Here is a 20,419-nt window from a genome sequence, read left to right on the forward strand (position 1 = left end):
AAAAAAAAAAAAGACTTATTTTTCTTCATGCAAAATATCATTTCTTTTCTGCATGTGGTAAAGTATAAACCGTATATATCTTTATTTGCTGTGTGTTTGAGCAGGAGAGGCAGAAGACCTGAGCTCGCGGCTGCAGGCCAGTAAACAGCGAGTGTCTGAGCTCGAGAGGACGCTATCTACAGTCTCTACACAACAGAAGCAGTTTGAGAAGGTACCAGATCCTCGGTTTGTCTTCATCATCAGCTGCGTTTGACAGAACGACTCCGTTCATCTCAGAAATCCTCGTTTGCTTTTTTTCTGCAGCATAATAAAGAGCTTGAGAAGGAGCGGGACAGTCTACGATTGGAAGTCTTCCGGTTTAGGTAAGACAGTTGAGTTGTGTTTTACTCCTCCTTTAGCAGCAGATGCGATGTGAGTGTGTGCTGCATGAATATGGTCTCTGTGTCTGTCAGTAATGTGAGCGAGGAGTCCAGACAGCAGAGCTCAGAGCTGTCCGAGCATCTCAAGCTGAGAGTAAATGAGAACAACGGCTTGAAGCAGGAGGTTGATGAGCTCCGTAAGCGGCTGGAGATGGCCGACAGCATGCTGCAGCAGGTGAGGAGACGCTTTAAACATTTACTGTGCTCATGATAGTATTCCTGTGATGTGAAATCCCTCTTCACATCGCTCCTGCAGTTCTCCAGTCAGACGGGTTCTCCGTCTGAGCACCAGCAGGTCCAGCTCCTGCTGGAAGAAAAGCACCAGATAGAAGCTCACACGGCTCAGGTGTGTGCTGCTGTAATTTGGGGCATGTTTGTGTCTGTGTTAGTCCTGAATGTCATCCTGAGTGTCTGAGTATGTGTGTGCAGCTGATGGAGTCGGTGGCTCAGCTGCAGGTGGAGAGAGATCAGTACGCTGTACAGATACAGGAGGAGGGACACGCGTGGAAGGACAAAACAGAACAGCTTCTGTCTCAGGTAAACAAACACACTCGCATACAATATTGCAAAAAAAAAATTTTTGCAATATATAAATACACTACCGGTCAAAAGTATGGGATCAGTAAGGCTTGTAATGTTTTTAAAGAAGTGTCTTCTGCTCATCAAGGCTGCATTTATTTGATCAAAAATACAGGGGAAAAAAGTAATATTGTGAAATATTATTATGATGTAAATTAACATTTTTCTATTTTAATGTACATTAAAATGGAATTTATTCCTGTGATGCCAAAGCTGAATTTTCAGCATCGTTACTCCAGTCTTCAGTGTCAGATGATGCTTCAGAAATCATTCTAATATGCTGATTTATTATCAGTGCTAGAAACTGTGCTACTTAATATTTTTTTGGAACCTGTGATACATTTTTTCAGGATTCTTTGATGAATAAAAAGTTAAAAAGAAGAGCATTTATTTAAAAATATAAATCTTTTTAACAATATACACTACAATTCAAAAGTTTGGGGTCAGTAAATTTTTATTCTTTCTTTTTTTGAAAGAAATTAAAACTTATTTAGCAAGGATGTGATCAATTGTTAAGAAGTGATAGCAAAGATTTATATTGTTAGAAAAGATTTATATTTTGAATAAATGCTGTTCTTTTTAACTTTTTATTCATCAAAGAATCCTGGAAAAAGTATCACAGTTTCCAAAAAAAATATTTGGTAGCACAACCGTTGCCAACATTGATAATTCTAATAATAAATCAGCATATTAGAATGATTTCTTAAGGATCATGTGACACTTTATGTGTCTGGAGTAATGTGTGATGGAAACTCAGCTTTGCATCATGGAAATAAATTGTATTTTAAAGGATATTAAAAAAGAAACCATTATTTTATATTGCAATAACATTTTGCAAGATTACCGGGTTGTTGTTTTTTTTGTGTTTTTTTGTTGTTTTTTTATCAAATAGATGCAGCCTTGATAAGCATAAGAGACTTCTTTAAAAAATATTGCAAGTCTTACTGATCCCAAACTTTTGACCGGTAGTGTGTATATATATTTTATCCAATCTTATCATTCTTGGTGTAGGGTCACATAAATCTTTGATTCATCAGCTTTCAAACCTTCATGCTGTTTGTCAGTACACCTTTAGACAGCCTAGAAGATATGTATATTAGAGATTTTTTTTTTTTGGAAATCATCCGATTTAATTTGTCAGCTAAGTTTACTTGACTAATTGTGGGTGACATGTAACATCCCTTGAGTTTGAAATGGTCAGAACACAATCCCCTGTTTGTTTATGCTGGTCAGAGTTGGCATAAATGCCACTGTTATTGTAAGTGAATCACTGTTGTAGTCGCCCTGTCAAGATGGTGCCACATCAAATAAACTGTTTATAATTCCAACTTTATAGTCTCAGTGTCCAAGCTTGTGGTCAGATTTATAAATTCAGGCTCATCCAAATGAGCATGCGGCTTGAAATTCCTCTTCAGCTTGCATGTTTCAAAATGAAGTTTCACATTTCGACAAACAAGTTCTTTGTTCATCTGACTTAAGGGATTCCAATGGATTGCTGGGACAGAACAATAAATGCAGTATTGCATTTACTGTATATTTTGTAATTGCTCATGTATACAAAGGATGAATCACAGTTAAACTCCTGGGTATAGGGGCTTTTCTTTAAGGATATTTAATGGTTCCTCCAACCATCATAATCATAAATAATCGTAGTTATTATGTATTTTGTGGTAGTCAGTCTAGTTCCTCCATTGTTGAAACTCATGGATCAGACATTTTCTTGACAGCAGTACTTTGGCAGTGACCTCCATCCATCATGCCAGGAGGTTTCTGGAGGCTGTGGCGCCAGCAGGCCTTCTACGTCTCTCAGTGAGTTCTTCAATGAGGTCTTCAGTTTTTCTGGAAGCCCCCGGGACTTTGGCCAAACTTATGATCCATGTAGCTGGTTCTGGAGCACGCCACAAAGGAGCAGACGGAAGAAAGAACATTTTCGTGAATGCAGCCCAGTTTCAGTAGGTCATGTGTGCTGGGTTTGGGTGTCAGTTAGTCATGAGGCTCAGTTTATGATTGGGAACCCACAACAAGACAATTAGTTGGGGGGGAATTCTAGTAAGAGCAAGAATAATGCCTTAAATTTCAGACTAAGTAATCATATTGCTTCATAAGGCTTGGTATATAGCTCATAAGTCATGTGGACAATTTTTTTGGTGCTTTTGTGCCCTTTTTGAAGTTGATACGCAGGGCTGCACGATTAATCAAAATAAAACTAAAATCACATTATGGCTTACTGTGAATATTAATCGCAACGGCTGTGATTTAATTACATAAATACAGGTGTTGCATGTTTCAGAGTGAAGCATGGCACTGTGTTCTTTCACACATGATCCAGTGTTTTCAGTGTTTGGGTCACTTGTGCATTTGGAAAAATCTTCTAAATTTCTAACAGAAAGCGCTCATAGAGTAAACTGGCTTTTGCCAACAAAAGAGAAGCTTTACAGTCTACAATCTTCTGCCAAAACAAAAGTTTAATGGTTAAAAAACACACACACACACACAAGACAAGACAAGACAAAAATATATAATTTTACACTTTTACATATTACATATTTTTTAACACTCCATTTTTTTCAATTAAATATTACAATATTTTGCATACAATACACTGTCATGCTAGTTGCTCTACAATAATCACACGACAACAAAAATAATGCACAGCAGTCCTTTAATAATAAATCCACAAGGAACACAGGCGGTCACTAGAACTGCCCTAGCACAAAATGTAGACACAAACAAAAACTGGCCCCGACTGAACAAAGAAGGGAAAAAACTAGAGGGAAAACTAGGTCAAATGACAAGGACAACTAAAGAAAAATAGACAACACATGACAATTACAAATTATTTTTATTATGTAGTTATATTAATTTAAAATCATATTTATTTTGGGGTGAAAAAAGCACAGCAAGCATGGAGATTTTTTACATATTGCATTATAAATCACAATTTTTATCAAGAAAAAAAAATTGCAAGACAAGACAAGACAAAAATATATAATTTTACACTTTTACATATTACATATTTTTTAACACTCCATTTTTTTCAATTAAATATTACAATATTTTGCATACAATATATATCACTGTCATGCTAGTTGCTCTACAATAATCACACGACAACAAAAATAATGCACAGCAGTCCTTTAATAATAAATCCACAAGGAACACAGGCGGTCACTAGAACTGCCCTAGCACAAAATGTAGACACAAACAAAAACTGGCCCCGACTGAACAAAGAAGGGAAAAAACTAGAGGGAAAACTAGGTCAAATGACAAGGACAACTAAAGAAAAATAGACAACACATGACAATTACAAATTATTTTTATTATGTAGTTATATTAATTTAAAATCATATTTATTTTGGGGTGAAAAAAGCACAGCAAGCATGGAGATTTTTTACATATTGCATTATAAATCACAATTTTTATCAAGAAAAAAAAATTGCAATTACATTTCAACAAATCAAGCCCCCCATTCATTGTATTTGTATGCAAAAGACCAAGCAATACAGCCTTCAAACTTTCTCCTGTTGTCTTCTACAGAAAAAGGGGTGAACTACCCCTTTAAGAAGTGACACATTTCATGGACTACGTGAAGGATCCACCCAAATGCTTTGACATCATGGTAATATTTAGTGCCATCATAATTAGAACATCATGTGCACATGAACACATCTGGAGGATTGCAAATTGCTGAAAGTGAAGTTTAATATTTCTCAGTTGAAACTAAAAGATATGATAGAAGCAGGAACATTTGGGATTCAGTCTGCTGTGTCATAAATTACAGCTCAGGGCGATCTGCAGGAGATGATGTTTGTTGTAACATCATGGGCCAGAACATTCCTGCAAGTCAAGGGATCCCAAATATAGGTAGATCGAAGGAGGGGGGACACTAGTGGAGAGCACATGGGAGATTAAGAAAAAGGGTAAGATGATGAGAGAGAGAGAGAGAGAGAGAGAGAGAGCGAGCTCTGGATTGTATTATGTGCTATTCCAAGCCGGGTGGTCCAAATTTGCTTGGCTGAAGCAGTAAATTTAACTATTCCTCTCTCCAAAACAATCCAGCCTCTGAGCTTTCTGCTACGTGCACGGGGGTCATTAACCATTTATGGGATAAGACAACACAACACAGGCCGTGTCAGGAACACAAAGAGGTGAGGAGAGAGAGAATAAGCTGTAAATGTTAGAATAAAAGTAAGTAAAACAGGCTAAATGAACTCTGAGACCATTATGAAAACCACTATCTGTTCCACAGTAGTCACACTAGACAAAGGAGGATGAACAAGGCAAACTATTTCACTAAGTAATGTATAAATCACATTTCCTTATCCAAATGCAGAGATAACGCTCAGTTCTGCAGCACAGGGTGGTTTCAGGGCATTGTAAATACCCTCCAGACTGATCATGCTTTATATTACTGATGCGACAGGAATCTGCAAATTATTATTTAAAATTTAAGTCAGTAAAGGTTGTTGCCTACTTTAAATCTTATCATTTATGTGGAATGCCTTGTTGTACAGTAGCCTGTTTGTCTTTTCGTAAATACCTTCTTGTTGATCTGATCCATTCAGCCATTATCTTTGTGATTTTCTTTGAACACAGCGACCTTTGATGCTAAAATAAGAAACCAAAGAGGTTTTGTTGGTGCTCCGGTGATGGAAGGTCACCTAATTTTCTCATTTGAAGGTTAATGATTGGCTTGGCTTGGCTTTTTATGGTGATGCCGGTGATCAAACAGTATAGAAAGGGAAACTGCTGAGTTTGATGCAGATTTCTAGATTTAAAAGGATTGTTCACCCAAAAATTCTGTCATTATTTATTGACCTTCATGTCTGTTCAAACTCTATGATATATATATATATTTTTATTTTTTTTTTGCATGAAAAACAAAAGAAGATATTAAGCAGAATGTCCAAGCTGTTTTTTTTTTCAACCCAATAAAAGTCAATGGGCATTTCTTCATCTCTAGCCATTCATGGCCTTTTTCTGTCAATGAGCATTTCCACCACATCTCAAATTATATACTGTGTTTAATAGCATTCTGTTCTCAGATGGAAATGGTGGTGTTGTAAATAAACATTTATTCACACAATTATGTAATATTTTCAAACCTTTTATATGATTTGACAAAATTACAACTTGATTGGAAATTACATACAATTATAATAATAATAATAATATGTTCATAAATGATATTTGCCTTGATTTGTTACATCATACATCACATGCCTGTTTTTTTTTTTCAACCCAATAAAAGTCAATGGGCATTTCTTCATCTCTAGCCATTCATGGCCTTTTTCTGTCAATGAGCATTTCCACCACATCTCAAATTATATACTGTGTTTAATAGCATTCTGTTCTCAGATGGAAATGGTGGTGTTGTAAATAAACATTTATTCACACAATTATGTAATATTTTCAAACCTTTTATATGATTTGACAAAATTACAACTTGATTGGAAATTACATACAATTATAATAATAATAATAATATGTTTATAAATGATATTTGCCTTGATTTGTTACATCATACATCACATGCCTCATATTCTTAAGCTCTTCACTAACACTATTGCCTCCTTAGTAAACAATTACACTAACATTAGAAACTTTATTGGCGGGAAATAGTTTGGTGTGTTGCAAATGCTGTAACTGATTGAAATAACTGTCACAATAAATATTTTTTAAAAAGTATGTTTACTTAACTCTTTGATTACATTGTCGTAGTTTTAAAAAAGGTCGTTAAAAGAAACACGTTAATATGTTGAGCATTCTGTTGTAGTACCTCTGTATTTTAGACTTTGCAATCAAGATCCCAGGGGCATCTCTGCAGTTTCACGTCATTGAGGGATGACAGGGGAGCATGAATGACCTATTGTTCACCCTCCAACCGGGAAAAAAATGTAGTTGGAGAAACTGAGAGAGGGAGAAAAGAAGAGAGAGGGAGAGAGAGAACAATAATGACACTGTCTCATCTCTGTCGTCAGTGGGAAACAGGGGCTCAGAGGAATTAGGCATCTTTGGTCTGAGCCATCCTGGATTACACTGGCTTGCCTCTTATCTGTGAGAACTCACTTGGGAAACAATTGGTGGAACTAATTACAAGTTCAGTTCAGGCAATGAAACTTTGTCTTTGGGTCTTTTGAGGGGAAAAAAGTTAGATAAAGAGAGAAAGATATTTATTTCATCTAACGAATATTTGTTGTTTTGAAACATAGGAATTCCAAGAAAGATTATATTGGCAGATACTCGGTTTTTGGTTTCTTTTTTGCCTTCACTAAGCGACTTTATCTAACCCATGAAGGAGTGAACGTCTCCCTAAGGTTGTTCATGCTGGCTGACGGCTCTTGATTTGTGCAGACGGTAGATTCAGTGCTGAGCAAATGAGGTATCGCCTCCCTTACCGGCTGCCAGTGATAAACACGATTTTGATCTGTTTGTTATTAACACATTCCATGAAGGCTTTTACCTTCTGGTTTATCCCACTTCTCCACATTGGCCTCATCCACACATGGTTAAAAAATTGTCAACCTCTTAGGCAGTTCCCTGTTGCAACGATTTTGTTGTAAAAATCATTAGACAGTAAAATCTGTCTTTGACCCTCAGAATCTTTGTGTGTTGTTAAAGGAACAAAGGAAGGAAAGCATGTCACATATCATTCAGTTTGGACTTTGTTTTCCTCTTGCACCGTTCCCCTTCATTGAGTGAATTGTGTCATTCTGTTGTTTGGTCTGTGTATTTAAGTTCCTGTGTGTTCGGTTAGTTGTGTGTCCAGTCTCGTCTGCGTTTACGCTACCCTGTGTTGGATTGCCCGTAAATTGGATTAAAGACTTCATGAAACGTCTTCATTTTCTTTGTGTGTTTATTACAGCATAACTGTGACAAAAGCATAGTGGAAGGCTTTGACTGAGGTAACTTGACATCTTTTCTACTTTCGAGTATTAAAGGGGTCCTATTATGCTTTTTCACTTTTTCAACTTTAGTTAGTCTGTAATGTTGCTGTTTGAGTAAAAAAAAAATATCTGTAAAGTTACAAAGTTCAAAGTCCACTTCAAAAGGAGATATTTTATTTAACAGAAATCACTTTTCAAAAACTACAACAAGCGACTCGTTTGGACTACAACGCATATTTTCCGGGATTTGTGATATCACAAATATCGACGAATGGGACGAGATTTTGTTGTGCTGCACTAGAGAAGGCAATGAGTGCTATCACTATGTCGGAGACAGGCTAGCTTTCTCAAGGCAGACGAACTTAGAGTGTTTACAATCATCCGGGTTTAAATCGCGCTCAAATTGATTTGATTTTGACACAATATTTACTCTGAAGCTCGCAGACGGCTATGGTAAGGGGCATATCATTTCCCGACCAGGCGCCGAGTGCTGCCAATCACAACACACACTGTCCCAGCTAACCAATCACAGCACACACTGGCCCAGCTAACCAATTACAGCACACACTGGTCCAGCTAACCAATCACAGCACATTTCGTATTTCAGAAGGCGGGCCTTCATTTGATATACAAACTATTCGAGCCGTTCGTGCCAGACTGGGGAGAGAGGTGTTGTAATAATGTAAAATATGTGAAAAATAATGTGTTTTTCGAACAACCTAGTATGAGAGCCTGTTCTAGTACACCCCCAAAACAAAATCAAGACTTTGTAAAAGAGCATAACTGGACCCCTTTAAAGCAGTTGAGTTTTTTTTTTTTTTTCTTGTCTATGAGCATAAGATTGTATTTATCTCACGGTATACAAGATACTGTAAATAAAACAGGCGTTTCAGCTAAGAATGTGCTACAAGGGACACCGGATGAAGGCAGATGCCTGCAACATAAAAATTGGCCAGTTGATGATGCACTGGAGAGTTTTTCAAAGCCACAGGGCATATTTCAAGGGCAGAAGAATGAAAGCTGAGGTTTCTGGTTTGGGGTCATCAGCGGAGTCAAGAACAAGAATCCCTCATGGGGCTCTGACAGGAAGTCATCATGCAGTGCCCAATTATGAGCTTGTTAAGTGTGTGTATGTCTGAGGATGTCTCCCTAATCTGTTTTTGTTATGTTAGTATGGACAACATTTTGGCAAAATGCACATGGAAACGCTGTGGATTTCATCAAAAAAAGGATTTCATCATTTTGCTTTCGGTTTCTTTTCAAAGAAGCTTAGCTAATTTAATTTATTTTTAGTGAATGTTTCTGAAGCCCTCCAGCCCACCCGAATCCCTATCTTTATTAAGCTTTGTAATGTTTATATTTTTTAGTAAATTATGTAATATACAGATAAACACCTCGTCATCAGAAAGAAGCACTCTGTTTCACTCCCTCGTCGTCACTGCATGGCGTTAGTAAAGACCCAAGAGATGTTAACTCCCCTCAGACACTGTTTCTACTTCTAAATGTTTACACAAGTGCCATTTTTAAGACCTACCTAGCCTCAGCTGGCCCTGCTTGTTTAAAGTAATATATCACACCCACCACCTCTTAAGGGCACTCACTGTAGTCTGGGAGAGTTCACTAAGGTTCATCGAGCGTAATGTCTATGTATTCTTACTGTAAATATTTCCTTAGCCGTACATGTGTCATGTGCCTCTTTTTCAAGCAGTCCCCAATACAATACTGGGTTTATAGGCAGACATACAATGCCTATTTCCAATGAGCTATGATACCTTGAGCATAGACACAATGAACAAGAATCATTACGTTCATAATATTAATGACGCATTTATTAATCATGGTTAATATAATTTCTACATATACACTACCATGCAAATGTTTGGGCTCAGGAAGTTTTTTTTTTATTCAGCAAAGACATATTTAATTTATCAAAAATGAGCAGACACTATAATGCATGATTCAGATCAGGTCTAGACTCTCACAGGTTTGGGAAATTATAACATCTCCCTTCAGGACCTCAAGGTAATGATGATACACGTGTGAATTCCCTGCCCCCTTCCTGCACAAAGATCATGAGCCCCATGTTAGCTGCACAACTCATTATGCCAGCCTGATGCAACCACATGTGCAGTATAAATGTCCACACTGTAACTCCTTCTGAGAGTGCAAAGAAAATATGAAATCTAATCTGCTGACTGAGATTACAAAGACAGGGTGGAGTGGCGGCCGGTTGAGACGGTAATGTGATCTTATTGGCAAAAGTGCAAGACGATGTGAAATAATCAGCTCCGGTATGCTGGCACCCTCAGCTCGGTGTCATTCTAGATACCATCAGAGTCCTGAGGGTTGACAGACAAGAGGAAATGGAGTAATGAAGAAGACATTATGGAAGACCTTATGGGGTGAAAATTCAAACATGGTGTGTAAACAAATATATACCCAACCCAGAATAGCCAATTCCTAATAACTAGTCTTTAAAGTCAAAATAAATCTTCATGCGCAACACATTTCCCTTTTGAACTGTGATGTATTTCCAAGTGAAACCAAGGGTGAAGGAAGGGATTTGTGTCAATGTAAATCTTTATTCTCAGTCTCAACCCATTTTACTTCTCAACTGTGATTTATTTCCAAGTGAAAATAGAAAATGTAGGAAGGGACTTGATTTTATAAATTTTTTATGACTGGTTGGCATAAAGTGAGAGTTGAGGTATGGTCACGTTTATGGTTGGTTGCTACCGAAGTCCTGTTATTTCTATGAAAATCGACACATTAAAGAATTTTGCCCGCTAAATCTTCCCAAAACAAATTTCAACATCGGGATCAAGTTTGATGAACTTTGACACAAATTTGCAGTGACGACAAATAGCAAGCCTCTTGGTTTGCTCATGTTGGCAGTGTCTACTCAGTTGTATGACACTACACGCCAATATTATAAAATAATAATAATTTTGGATGTTTGTTTCCTCATAATTATTCCCATGTCATCATTACTCATATTTTGTCACAACTGGACTCGCATTTCTTTCTGAAGTTAGCATTATTCAGCAGCACACTCAGCCTCAGAGGAAGAGCAAGTTATTACTTTTTAATTAAATATTATTCATCTGAATAAATATATTATTATACAATTAAAAAAAATTTCAGAATAACATGCAACAATGAATCATTCACATTAAGACTAAGAACGTGCATTAGAAATGTCTCTAGGTTACGTATGTAACCATGGTTCCCCGAGGGAACGAGACGCTGCGTCGAGATCGCTTTGGGAACGCCCTTGCGTGACCGCGTTCTGAAGCACGTGTCAAATCCGTCCAATGGAGCAGCGAGACGTCACTAGCAGGGTGACGTAAGCACCAGAAAGCATAAAAGCACATCCGGCCGGGCGCAAACCAGCTTCGATGAAGTAGCGCCTGCAGGGATGCAGGGAGTATGGCAAAGAGACAAGCGTGTGCAGCGAGAGCTCGCAGTGATGACAATCAGCTGCTTGAAAGCTGACCGGGCATTCTCCGCTCCTAAACAAACGACACACAAATCGTGTGTATCCCCCGCCGCCAGATATCGTGGGCAGGAAGAAACACAGCGTTTGTAATGCCGTTCGCTCGCCATAGACTTTCTCATTGTTTTATATATAAGAGTGCTTGTGCGGACAGACAACAGTAAATAGACAGACACATACACAACGCTACTGAAGAGCAGAAGCTGGTTTGCGCCTGGCCGGATGCGCTTTTATGCTTTCTGGTGCTTACGTCACCCTGCTTGTGACGTCTCGCTGCTCCATTGGACGGATTTGACACATGCTTCAGAACACGGGCACGCAAGGGCGTTCCCAAAGCGATCTCGACGCAGCTCGAGTTCCTGAAGGGGAACTAAATGGGTCCATTTTGATTTCATGTTGACTTTAAGCAAACTACCGTTTCTTTATAAACAGATATTTCCTAGTAATGCCTGGGGTTTATAGCAACTCTATTTGAAATGGCCAAGTGCTTTGGTCTTGTCTTTGCTTTATGAGTTTATGGCTGTAACATATATTTATAGTAAGTGTCCTAAAACAAGTCTGCCTTTATTCTTTATTGGGAATCCATACAGCTTCTTAAATATTCCAGGCATAATACACCTTACAGAATATTTCCATTCCAATTTGGGATGTTTGAAAGCAGCAAAGGCCACAGAAAGGCCGAGATGGAGTGAAGCTATATTAATTGCCTCAGTACAAGAATTCCATGAAGATAAATGATTAAGCACCACGAGTTGTCACTGTGTCAGGGAAAAAATGATCTTACCACAGTGGAATGTCGTCTTCTTCCCTTCGCCAAAAATAGGATGGAAATACTTAGCTGGAAAGCTACATGTACTAGAACAGCTAATAATTTGCTCAAAGAAGCCACATCTGGTATGCTCCTTAGAATAAGAGTCTGACAAAACTAGAGCTCCAGGACTTTGTCAGGCAGTGGCTGAGAATAGGCCTGAAGTTAGACAAAAATCTTAACTACAGGAAATTAGCCTGTTATCATAGCAAAAGCATTTACATTGGCCAACGGCCAGTGTCACACATTAAAACCACTTGTTTACTATTTTTAATAAAGCCAGAAGTTTACATATAAATAGTAGAGACACTTGCAAAGCAGCTGCAGATTTCATTGGTTTATTTAGAAAAATCTCAGCCAAACAACTTTCACATTCACAGAACAAGTGCAAAAAGTGTTTGTGGTGATGCCTATCAGCTGCTGTGGAAGGCAGAGTTGATGATCTTTAGAGCTTCACTACTGTAAACCCACACACTGACTGAATCTATCAGCTGTGATACAAAAGGAGAAGCAAAAAACGGTATGATCGATGTTGAAAGTTTGTTTTTTATTATTATTATCCACTTAGTTGACATTCTTGAACAGATCTATCTATCTATCTATCTATCAACATATAGAACTAAAAATATATATTTTGAGGTATTATATAGCACATTGCTCCATTTGTTTAAGCATCATGTTCCGCCTGACAATAGCAACACTGGCTCAACCAATGGCGTGAGTTTGCAGTCATTATTTTTGTAATTCGATTTGGTGCCACTAGTAGTCTACAAATGAAACACTTTTGCTTTTAGGAAAAAAATATTTATTAATTGCAAATCTCTCAGTTGTTACACTGTAATCAGGTTTTCATTTCAGTAAAATCTGAGCTGAAGTTTATGCAGACAGATATATTCTGATATTTCAGTCGACAATGAGGACCAGATTCACCCTGTGTCTCAACTCTGTGGTTATTAAATCTGAGCTTAGTCACCAGTGCTTGCATGCTGACTTGAAGTGGTGTGCAAAATAAATGTTGGGACCCAGGGACTGTGCGGCCCTTGCTAAGATAGAACCCTGCCGAGAAAAGTGTTACGTAAAGGGGGGGAAACAGCTGGGAACACTTAGAGCAAAGTAAGGAAATTAAACTTCAGAAAACAAAGTAAAGGTTTTTCTTGTGTTTCCAATTCCACTGGTAAGAAAAAGGAGGACCTATTTCTGCTTCAGGGATGTTAACTAATTTGTCTGCCAAAATGGCATGTTTTTGTTAGTGCCTCATGATTATTATTTTTTTTGCTCAAATACAACAGCTTGTAAAAGGTCAAGAAGGGAGTGGTCAAAATGGCAGGAATGTCCATCATGTCCAATTAGCCACTGAGAAAATCGGTTTGCTTCCCAAATCAGGCACCAATCAAATTGCTCTCATTCAGTCTTATCTGAATACCAAGCTGCTTTGATCCCACGTACACTTAATCACAGAGAGACTTGCAGCCTCTATCATAATGGCCTGTTGATTATGAATGGAGATCCAAACAATTACGATTTTCCCTTTGGTCTGTTTAACTTAATACCGGTTTTCCTGAACTATTACTGTGATATTATTAACCCTGGCCCTATACGTCAGCAAGACAATATAGAGTCCAGTCTTTCGGTTATTTATAACATTTAAAGAGAGATACCGGTATTAACCGGTACCAGTAATACCGGTATACCGGTATTAACAGCTGGGAAAGCTGGATATAAAACTAATGAAACTAGTAAATAGAAAAACATCCTAATGCATTTTTCCTTCTGTTTAATTCTTACAGAGACACACAAAATGAAATCTACCACACGCATTGAACCTAAATTACAACAGTCTGACAGGAGACCCAGAGGAAGTGCATTATACTATCTCACAGTAATCCATGTCTCGTTTTTGGTGGTCTACAACATAGATGAGAGAGTCTATATCAACATACTGTACACCCATCTGTCGAATTACCTTAATGAAACTGTTTGCTTCTGGCTGCACAAGCCTCTGTTACCTCATTTCGATTTAAACAATCTGTGCACCGTTTATGAAAAATAGCCCAGTCTGGGCAGTAACTCAGATTTTTAAGCAGAGTTGTGTGTGAATGTCTTATTTGTTTCCCTCCCAAAATGCCTCCATTATTCCAAAAATGTCAAAAGGCAAACAAACCGCCAGGAGATTTTCGACACACACAGTATCTCAGCATCAGAGGAAATGTAAGGCAGGGGACCAAACTTGAACTACAGTCTCTCCTCACTCTCATTTTCCCCATTTTTTTCCGGCTTCACAATGAATTCCAGATGTGTGTGTGAGTTTAAGTGAAATTGAGTTGGTGGTGGGGGCTGAACTTATTTCCTGCGTATTGTTCACCTATTACACTGAAAGCAAAGGCAGGCGTTGAAAGTTTGAGGAACCTTTTATGGTGTATTGAGGGGGCGAAGGGATAACTGGTATATTAATAAAAACCATATATACATGTAAAACTACATTTACATTGATGTTAAAATTTGAACAGAATATTTAAAAGCCTTTGTGTTCTTTGGCTTCTTACTGTAATATTGTTGTGTGTTTGAGTCCAATTCACATTGTGTTCTTTGTATTAATTCACCCAAAGTATTAATAAGGTTGGCTTTTTTAAGTTATAAGGTTTGCCAGAGGCTCAAGAGTTTCGCAGTATTTTACTAGTTCACTTTGTAACCTGCCATTACTGAAGCTAAGCAGAATCAAATGAAAACTCTGGGAAAAGAGACTTGAAAAAAAAACTATAAGAAAAGAAAACAAATCCTTTTCATTCTGGTTTGTGAGCATGTGTGTGTTTTTGCCGCAGTGTTCACATAGGTCTGTATTCATGTGTATGCGTCAGAGCGTGTGTGGTCTGCTTGCACTGTGCAACCCCTGAAATAGAGTCATGACTGAAAGAAAAATACTCTCTCTATTTTTAATCAATCTTAAATCCTCTCAGCCTAAGGGCCAGAATGTAAACCGGCACAGAGTTTAACCATGCTGTGTTATACAGAAACAGCCCTTATTTTGTGCATCCAAGATGTGTGCACCTCAGGCTTATTTAAACATTTCTTTGAGGTGCCGACCAATCGGTGTTGCACCGATTTAGGAGTCTTTATATAACATAATAATCAACATACGTTAGGCTCTCTGTGTTGTGGTTTCGTATTTTCAGTGAATGACTTGAGCATTTGAAGTCACACAGACTGTACAAACATGTAAAACGTTACTGATGTTGTAAAAATGTATACAATAATATTATTTAACCTAACTGCATTTTTACATAATACAGTTACATTTTACAATTTTTACATATTATATTTTGATGTGAAAATGCTTTCATTATTTAATTATGTTGTTCAAAATATTATATATATATATATATATATATATATATATATATATATTATTGCAATAATCAAGCTGCTATAGCCCAAATAACTATTTAAAAAACTGTTCCTACTTAAAAAGGATTTAACTTGGCTAATCAAACGAAAGTGATAAAAGCTAGAGCTAACAATAGCATTAATTTGCTTGCCTAGCTTAAGACTGGATCTCTTAATAGCAGAGTTATTATTTCATTTTATTGGTATTTAAATTTGGGCATCGTCAGCATAGCGGTGGTATGACACACTAAATCTACCAAATATTGATCCAATAGGTAGCATATATAATTAAAATAGTAACGGTGCCAGAATTGAGCCCTGGGAGACACCACAAATGAGGTGAGTTGCCGAGGATGAGTAGTCACCAAGTCTGACGTACTATCTCCTTTTCAACAGGTAAGACCGGAACCATTTAAGCACAGTGCGTCTAATTCCAGTACAACATTCCAGCAAAGATAAGCGAATCCCATGAAAGTCAAAAGCAGAGTTCAAATCTAAAAGCACTTAAGCCATAGTGTTGCCAGCATTGGTAGTCATAAAAATATCATTAAACACTTTTAAGAGGGCAGACTTAGTGCTGTGTAAGGCTTTAAAACCAAATAAAATTTGTATTCAAATAATTCTGCAGTTGTATAAAAATGTATTTTTCTAGAATTTTAGTTAATAATACTCAAAATATCTGGGCAAACAGTATCAAAAATCCTTTTTAAAAATTGTGAGGGAAATTGTGAGTATCATCGGGTTTCAATTTTAAAGTTGTCTTGAAAATCAATTGGTTCCTTTTTCTTTCTTTTTTTTTTAAGTATATAAAAGTAAATAAAATAAAATAAAATGTAATAAATAAATAAAGAGTTATGTTCCCAAACCTAAAGACCAATGCTATTTCAACAAATATCTAATTTGGTATGGTTATCATTGTCATAAAAGCAATACCTACAAGAGCTAATATTTATGCATCACATTATAATAAAGCCAACAGACACAATGCCACCCTGTTTTTCACAGCCTCTCTGATCTTGTTTGTTTGTCTTTATATTTGTCACAGTGGTGGACTTTTGATTTTTACATGCAGGCTTCTGGCAGCAGATACTGGGAGAAGTGGCGAGAAGCAAAATATACTGACCGCCTGCAATCCGTCCGCAAAAGCTAAATATTGACTTTGTGACCTATAATCAGATTCATACACATGACAGAATGGAAATAAACACCAACATGTGCACTTCGCCTCTAACTGCCGGCAGCCCACAACAGAGGGAGAGTGCGGGATGCTGGGAGAGCGAGACCGCCTGAAGCTGTCTGTAAAGTTAATCTGGTAATGGGTGCACAGGAATGGGAGTTAAATGATCCCATTCATTGCATGTAAAAATATATATGCAACACTGTACGTTAAGGTTTTTTCTGCTTTCGTTTGTTCACTTTGGCATAAGACAGATTGAATTTCAATGTCATTGCCATCAAAAAAATTGTGACGTGTTCCTTCTCACATGCAGCTGGAAACTGCTGGCTGTGAAACTGAGCTGTGCATGTGGCTGTGGAGTCATACACAACTTGATATGTGCTGCATCTGCTTTAGTCATTTTTTTAATCATTAATTAATCTCTGCTGATTATAAATAACCAGCATCAGAACAAAGGTTTTAGTGTTTTTTTTTTTGTTTTTTTTTTACATCATCCATGTTCTTTATCGAAGGGACAGATTTTTGGAGCGATATTCTGCGATATCAGGTGTGATTTCATTGAATTTCACAATTGCCTGTCTGGCATGGAGAAAGAGAAAAAGAATGAAAAAACAGTTGTCCTATTCTTAGCAGACTTTCATGTGGCTGAAATCTGCATGACTGTGAATTATTCATTAGTGCATACATGTGCATGGCTGAGGTCAGGTTGCTGTATTCATATGCCATCAGTGAACTAGAAAACAAGGAAATGTGTTGCAGGCATATCAGTGTATCATAGTACTCAACTGCATTTGACAAGGTAAGAACATAAAGGTAAAATTCAATGGTGGACATTTTTCAAGCTTAGCACTCTTTATCAGAGTAGTTTCATTATGGAAACTAATTACGTTAATTGCACTCCAAAGCATAATAACTGACTTTTAAGACTTTTAAATATTCATAAAAACACACTCCTTGTTATTCTGAAGTGAAGAAATTGAGTACTGCTCCAAGACCTGATTTTTTTTACCCTATTCTTTTAGAAGAACTGGCTAAATTGGTTCACAAATTAAATTGAATGATTCTTTTGTGATTCAACCAATACTCTCTCTCATGGCAATTTGTAACTTTTATGTTTTGGCAAATTGATTGCTAATTCATATGAAGTTGTACAACATTTTCGTACGATCTTCATATGCCCTACTGATGGTTCATTTTAGAGATGGGGTTGGGGAGGAACTTCATGCTTGCATATTTTTTTTCCTAAAAATTGTATATTTTGTAATAATCCCATCGTGCAATTCATTAAGTCACAACCTCATGAAATAGTTACATTTTTATCATGAGATTGGGTTGATTGATTTAATGATTTGGTCGGAGCAAAACGCCAGTCAACAACTCGCTGAATTTGTGTTGTCCAACTCAAAACGAGCCAAGAACCATGAACAATATGTTTATGAACAATAGATATTGAGTGTGCTGCCTCATCTGTGTGACTGGAACCCCTCTCCCTTTAAATATAGAATATATTAAATACAGAAGGATGGAGTATATAAAATAGCAAAAAACATGGTATTCATTGAATGTATCTCTTGTTCAAAATGCATAATGCTTAAACTGCATAGCTCCTCTCCATTCATCGAGAGTTAATTGTACTTCTAAATGCTGCCACTGATTATGATTTTGGTTTACCCTGCTGCACCACCAGAGAACATTTCCAAAGCTTAATTCTTAATCCAGATGTTTATGAATTGTGATTTGGGCCTGTGCACTTTTCCATCTGCTCTTAATTCATTTTCCTTTATGTCTCATATGAATTGTACACCCGTAGAACTGACGTCCAAGACCTTTTATCACATGCCAAAACATTAAACGATGAAAGAAACAGAATCTTTTATCCAAATCGTTTTGTTTTGAATTACAGTGTCTCCAAGTGCTGGTAAGAATACACTCTGTGTCAAGGCCAATAGATGGTGTGTTCTGAATGTGTAGATGAGTGTGATGTAATGGCTTTTGAAGTGCTGAGTCGAAAGTGTGCAGGGTTTTTAATGGGGTGGTTCACTGGGTTTTTTCTAGGCTTGATTGTGTTTATGGGGTGCAGTCTAACATGTGTTAATGCTTTGTTTAAAAAAAAAAAGCATTATTTTTCACATAATTTACCTTTATTCCACACAGCTCTGTCCCTTCTCTGAGAAACGGGCTGATCATTTCCTGTTTTTATGAAGCCCCGCCCTCAGAAATAGGCGATGGGCTCTGATTGGTTAGCTAGCCCAGTGTGTTGTGATTGGCTAAACCGCCTCTAGTGCACGTCTAAACATCCCGCCCCTCACCTCAGCGGCATGTGCTCCGGTTGTATTGTAAACATTTTGAGCCCGATTGAGAAGCAGAGGATATTATTGAAGAGCATCGTGCAGAACCTGTGCAAGCATGGCTTTTATTGGTAGGCCTAGGTTTTTTGTTTGTTGTTGTCTCATACTTTTAGATACGCTGTTGTAAATGCTACTGCTTATGTTAGCTTTTAATATACGGTTTTATCCTGATTAAAGCTTTAATTCAGTACAGCAACCGCATGCGTGTCCATGTTTAATGCTTTTCATAGCTATGTGAAAGTAAGTGTATAATTGGAACAGTTAATTTTTAATTAACTGTTAATTTTTAACAGTTTATCTAGGTTTGTGACGTCACAAACCCGGGATGTAACTCGTTGTAGTCCCTACCAGCCGTTTTTGTAGGCATTAAACTGCCAGAATTTTAAAAGACGACATCTCCGTTTGCATTGAACTTTTAGCTTTGTAACTTTGCAGATATTGTTTATGCTCAAACAGCAACATTACACACTAACTAATGTAAAACAAATTGAAATCGCAATGAACCACCCCTTTAATGCAATTATATCGGGACCCCCAAATGGAGTTAGCAGAGAGGAAGGCTGATCATGTGACACAAGCAAACCATTAACATTCTGTCTTCTAAGAAATCTGGAACTGGTTTAGTGTAACTAAAAGCAGTCAAACTGTTTGACGCAACACACACACACACACACACCTAGCTCTGTACTGAATGGGGGGGGGCAATTAAAGGTGCATTTTCATTACAAACAACATGTTGTCTCTTTGCTCTGAACGGCTCTAATTGGTGCCTGAGTAAACTGCTGGGCATACAGTGAGATTTCTTAAACAGGCTGTTTTTAATGGCCCATTTGTCTTGCATCGTCACTAGCATGTTTTTGGCGGAACTACACATGAGATAGCATGCCTCTGACGCCAAGCACAATTGTGACTGTGAACAGACTTTTCTGGAGCTAATTGGAAGAGGATTGAGGCTAATCAATCCCTGGGTTCATAGCCAAATATGACTGGCCTTTTGGGTCTTTGGCCCCAGTGTTGCACAAGCAGAGGATGCAAAATACTATTTATGCAGTCAGTGAAAAATATAAAAAGCCAAAGGACCAGACTAGTCCACCTGTCAATATCATCTACCTGTCCATCTGTGGTCTTGGAGGATTTTAGCATCTAATAGATTATCTTGCAGTGTCACTGAAAACTTCAGCTTAATAAATTTGGATGTCATGTGGCATACCCACATAATTGCTATACTCATGTTTGTTTCAGTGCCCTGCAGTTATTCAATCTGCAATAATAACAGGTTTTGATGTGTGTAAGCTTGGTAATATTTGTGAGGAGGAAAATGATT

General features: G+C 37.5%; 1 protein-coding gene across 1 annotated transcript in view; it reads left to right on the plus strand.

The window, feature by feature from the left end:
- The window catches only part of LOC107558020 (golgin subfamily A member 2-like), a 30,630-nt gene extending 23,784 nt beyond the window's left edge, over window positions 1-6,846 (plus strand). Inside the window, exons 2-7 of the mRNA XM_016241621.1 lie at window positions 105-211; window positions 304-362; window positions 453-594; window positions 676-765; window positions 849-1,023; window positions 6,791-6,846. Of these exons, the coding sequence (XP_016097107.1) occupies window positions 105-211; window positions 304-362; window positions 453-594; window positions 676-765; window positions 849-1,023; window positions 6,791-6,846 (629 nt within the window). The remainder of the gene's footprint in view (window positions 1-104; window positions 212-303; window positions 363-452; window positions 595-675; window positions 766-848; window positions 1,024-6,790) is intronic.
- The last annotated feature ends 13,573 nt before the right edge of the window (window positions 6,847-20,419 follow it).

This window comes from Sinocyclocheilus grahami, unplaced genomic scaffold (genome assembly GCF_001515645.1).
Source record: "Sinocyclocheilus grahami isolate Dianchi unplaced genomic scaffold, SAMN03320097.WGS_v1.1 scaffold629.1, whole genome shotgun sequence".
NCBI classification, from domain to species: Eukaryota; Metazoa; Chordata; class Actinopteri; order Cypriniformes; family Cyprinidae; genus Sinocyclocheilus; species Sinocyclocheilus grahami.